This window comes from Triticum aestivum, chromosome 6A (genome assembly GCF_018294505.1).
Source record: "Triticum aestivum cultivar Chinese Spring chromosome 6A, IWGSC CS RefSeq v2.1, whole genome shotgun sequence".
In the NCBI taxonomy this organism is placed as follows: Eukaryota; Viridiplantae; Streptophyta; class Magnoliopsida; order Poales; family Poaceae; genus Triticum; species Triticum aestivum.
In genome coordinates this window covers 89,392,431-89,396,183 of record NC_057809.1, presented here as the reverse complement: position 1 = coordinate 89,396,183, position 3,753 = coordinate 89,392,431, and the positions used below count along the sequence as shown (strand labels likewise).

At 50.8% G+C, this 3,753-nt stretch overlaps 1 protein-coding gene across 1 annotated transcript; it reads left to right on the top strand.

Moving 5' to 3' along the window:
- Nucleotides 1-285: 285 nt before the first annotated feature.
- On the top strand, nt 286-2,238 carry LOC123132230 (UDP-glycosyltransferase 72B1). The gene has a single exon (XM_044552003.1). The coding sequence runs from the start codon at nt 577-579 to the stop codon at nt 2,023-2,025; it is 1,449 nt and encodes a 482-aa protein (XP_044407938.1). The 5' UTR covers nt 286-576; the 3' UTR covers nt 2,026-2,238.
- Nucleotides 2,239-3,753: the final 1,515 nt, after the last annotated feature.

Sequence of the window (3,753 nt, the reverse complement as noted above, 5' to 3'; positions counted from 1 at the left end):
TGAGACGGGTTTGCGAGCTCTAGCCACTGCTTTCAATCCATACCCAAAGGCCAAAGCCGTCTAGAATGATGCTTCCTTGTATCTGTATCGTTGTACTTTATCCGCTTGAAAATACTTGTCGGAGAATGGATGTATCTAGATGTATCCTAATTTTTACATACATTTATTTTTATTCATTTCTATGATAAGTATTTTGGGACGGGGCTACTACATAAGAATTATGCCATATTGTTACCGATAAGAGGATAAGAATGCTAAAGCGACCGCTGATATCCAGCCACGGGAGATTGATATCACACTAATTCATCGTAGCACTACTACAAAATTGAGCTAGCCTTCCCCAGCCTTTTTATGATCTCCACTAAACAATTGCTTTCTCCGGCCCGGCAGCGACGGAGCAACCACAGTCGTGTTCGGCCATGAGACAATCAATCAGACACAGACGGATCTGGCGTTACATATAGCGCCAATCCGTTCCCTCGTTTCCCACGTCCGCACGAATTTATAAGCCACTGATCGGTCGAGCGCTCGACTCGTCTCTCCGTACCGTACGTGCGGCCACGAAGGCGGGCAGCGATGGCCGGCGAGAGCGACGACCGGGGCGCCGCGCGCGCGCCGCACGTCGCGCTGCTCTCGTCGCCGGGCATGGGCCACGTGGTGCCGGTGGCGGAGCTGGCGCGGCGGCTGCACGCCGAGCACGGCTTCACCGCCACCGTCGTCACCTACGCCAGCTCCGACTCCGCGGCGCAGCGCGCGTTCCTGGCGTCCCTCCCGCCGGCCGTTGGCTCCGCCTCGCTCCCGGCCGTCCCGCTCGACGACCTCGTCGCCGCCGGCGCCGCCATCGAGACGCTGCTCTCCGTCGAGGCCCAGCGCTCGGTGCCGGCTCTGGCCGCGCTCCTCGCGGGCCTCGGGAAGGACGGCAGCCTCGTCGCCTTCGTGGCGGACCTCTTCGGCGCCGACACGCTGCGGGCTGCGCGCGACGCCGGCGTGCCAGCGTACCTTTTCTTTCCCTCCAACCTGCTGATGCTCTCCCTCATGCTCCACCTCCCGCGCCTCGACGCCGAGCTGGACGGTGAGTTCCGTGACCAGCCGGAACCCGTCAGGCTACCTGGCTGCGTGGCCGTTCCCGGCGCCGACATCCTGCAGCCGCTCCAGGACAGGACCAGCGACGCCTACTGCTGGATGGTGCACCACGGCGAGAGGTACCGCGACGCGGACGGCATACTTGTGAACACGTTCGACGCCATCGAGCCCAACGCGTCGGCGATCCTCCGGCAGCCCGAGCCGGGGCACCCGCCGGTGTACCCCGTTGGGCCGGTGATACGGCAGCCTGACAACGGCGACGACGATGCCACCGGTTGTATTAGGTGGCTTGACACGCAGCCCGACAAGTCCGTGTTGTTCGTCTCGTTCGGCAGCGGAGGCGCGCTGTCTGCGGCGCAGATGGACGAGCTGGCGCGCGGGCTGGAGCTCTCCGGACAACGGTTTTTGTGGGTCGTGAGGAGTCCCACTGACAGTGGGGCCGACCCCGGTGCCAACTACTACGACGGGTCGAAGAGCAAGGATTATCCACTCAAGTTCCTGCCATCTGGGTTCCTGGAGAGGACCAAGGAGGTGGGCCTGGTGGTCCCATCCTGGGCCCCACAAGTCAGGGTCCTCGGCCACCGGGCCACGGGAGCCATGTTGACGCATTGTGGATGGAACTCGGTGCTAGAGAGCGTGATGCATGGTGTGCCGATGATCGCGTGGCCTCTATACGCCGAGCAGAGGCAGAATGCAGTGATGTTACATGAAGAAATCAAGGTGGCGCTAAGACCAAAGGTTCGAGGAGCGGATGGGATGATTCTTGGTGAAGACATCACGAAGGTTGTGAATGATACGATGAATAGTGAAGAGGGGGATGCAATGCGTACAAAGGTGACAGAGCTCCAGAAGGCGACAAGGAGTGGACTGGCGGCAGGTGGCATGTCGCACAAGACGCTTAACGAGATGGTGGCGAAGTGGAAGGAGCGTACATTTGCATGATGATGCCATTTATCAAGGCCATCAGAGTCGTTAAAGGGTTGATGTACGAGACTAATTGTGCGTTGTATGTTATGCCATAACTCATAATGTGTTTTGGATGAAATGGATGCGAAGCATGCAACGATGATTATGTTATCATTCACTATGAATTTGGTTACATATTTTGTTCCATTGTAATGTCAAGTTACCAATTGATTTTTTTTCTTAGAGACATTTTTTGATATGTATTGATAACTAAGTGAGCAAAGTACAAAATTATTTGGCTACACTAACATTCATATATCACATAGTAAATATACGACGTGCTACTATAAAGACCACTGATTGATGACATTGGTTTTTATTCAATCCACATGCTATATCGTGAGAGAATTAACGTCCGTGCAAACAACAAAGCATTATTTCATCCACTTGATTATCTTGCTTCATCGGTGCCACCCATTCATGAGATATCTCTCATGTGCTTTCTCTAGTGTGGATCACATTGAATTGGACCAAGCATCTACTCATTTCGAGTTCATAAAAGTGCATGCATGGACACTAAGATTTGATATATTCCTTTTTTTACTTGAAGATATGGTCTTAAATTAGGGTTTATAGTTAGCTCATGACTCCAAACTTTATTTTTCTTCAAGCATGACTCCAAATTCTCCTATAAAATATGTGCTCCACTTCCTTTGTATTTATATGTGCTCTCCTAGCAATGTTGGATTTGAGAGAGAACAATGGCAACTAGTAGTAGTTGTATGTGCAACATGTTCCGAATGTGAGGCATCGAGGAGCACACCCCATTGACTGTTAACATGATTATTGCTCATAGTAGTACATCACATGGCATGAAGAAACTTGTGGAAGGGCGATTGAGTGATGGAGTAAGATTGGAAAGTAAGTTGCTAGCAGAGTAAGCATGACACTTGATTGTGGACTCGTGGTCTAGTGGAGGGTATTGGAGCCAGGTACTAAGGATAGAGTGGTTGTGTTGAGGCAGAGGGCTGTAGGTGAAGGTCCACATGATTTTGAACCCAAAGACTAGCAAACTAGGTTAGGTCTTTGTCCATGTAAATACTAACCATCCATTTTCACCAGTTTACACTCCAAATCCACATTATGGAAGGCTCCTTTAACTTACAAGTTGTTCTTTAAGATAAACTAGGAAAAAAGATGAACAAGATAAGAGTGAAACTAAAGAAGAGAAGTGAAAAAGGAAGGACATGTTCTAATTCAACAAAGAAAGGAGGATGTCGACCACGGTTAATCTCAAAGACTGACACTAAATTTTACTTCCTAGAACACTAACTGCCTCATTTTCTATTTCAGTAGCAACAACATAAGCTACACATGTTCCAACTCCACCAGATTTTTTGTTTTAAAAAGGGACAACAACCCAGTAGTGCTTAACCATTCTCGTGATCTATGTCGGTGTCAAAACCGGCGGATCTCGGGTAGGGGGTCCCGAACTGTGTGTCTATGGCGGATGGTAACAGGAGGCAGGGGACACGATGTTTTACCCAGGTTCGGGCCCTCTTGATGGAGGTAAAACCCTACGTCCTGCTTGATTATTTTTGATAATATGAGTAGTACAAGAGTTGATCTACCACGAGATCGGAGAGGCTAAACCCTAGAAGTTAGCCTATGGTATGATTGTCTGTTGTCCTACGGACTAAAACCCTCCGGTTTATATAGACACCGGAGGGGGCTATGGTTACACAAGGTCGGTTACAAAGGGGG

Bases quoted from the DNA above. Each gene is read 5' to 3' on its own strand.
- LOC123132230 (XM_044552003.1), top strand. From the start codon at position 577: ATGGCCGGCGAGAGCGACGACCGGGGCGCCGCGCGCGCGCCGCACGTC.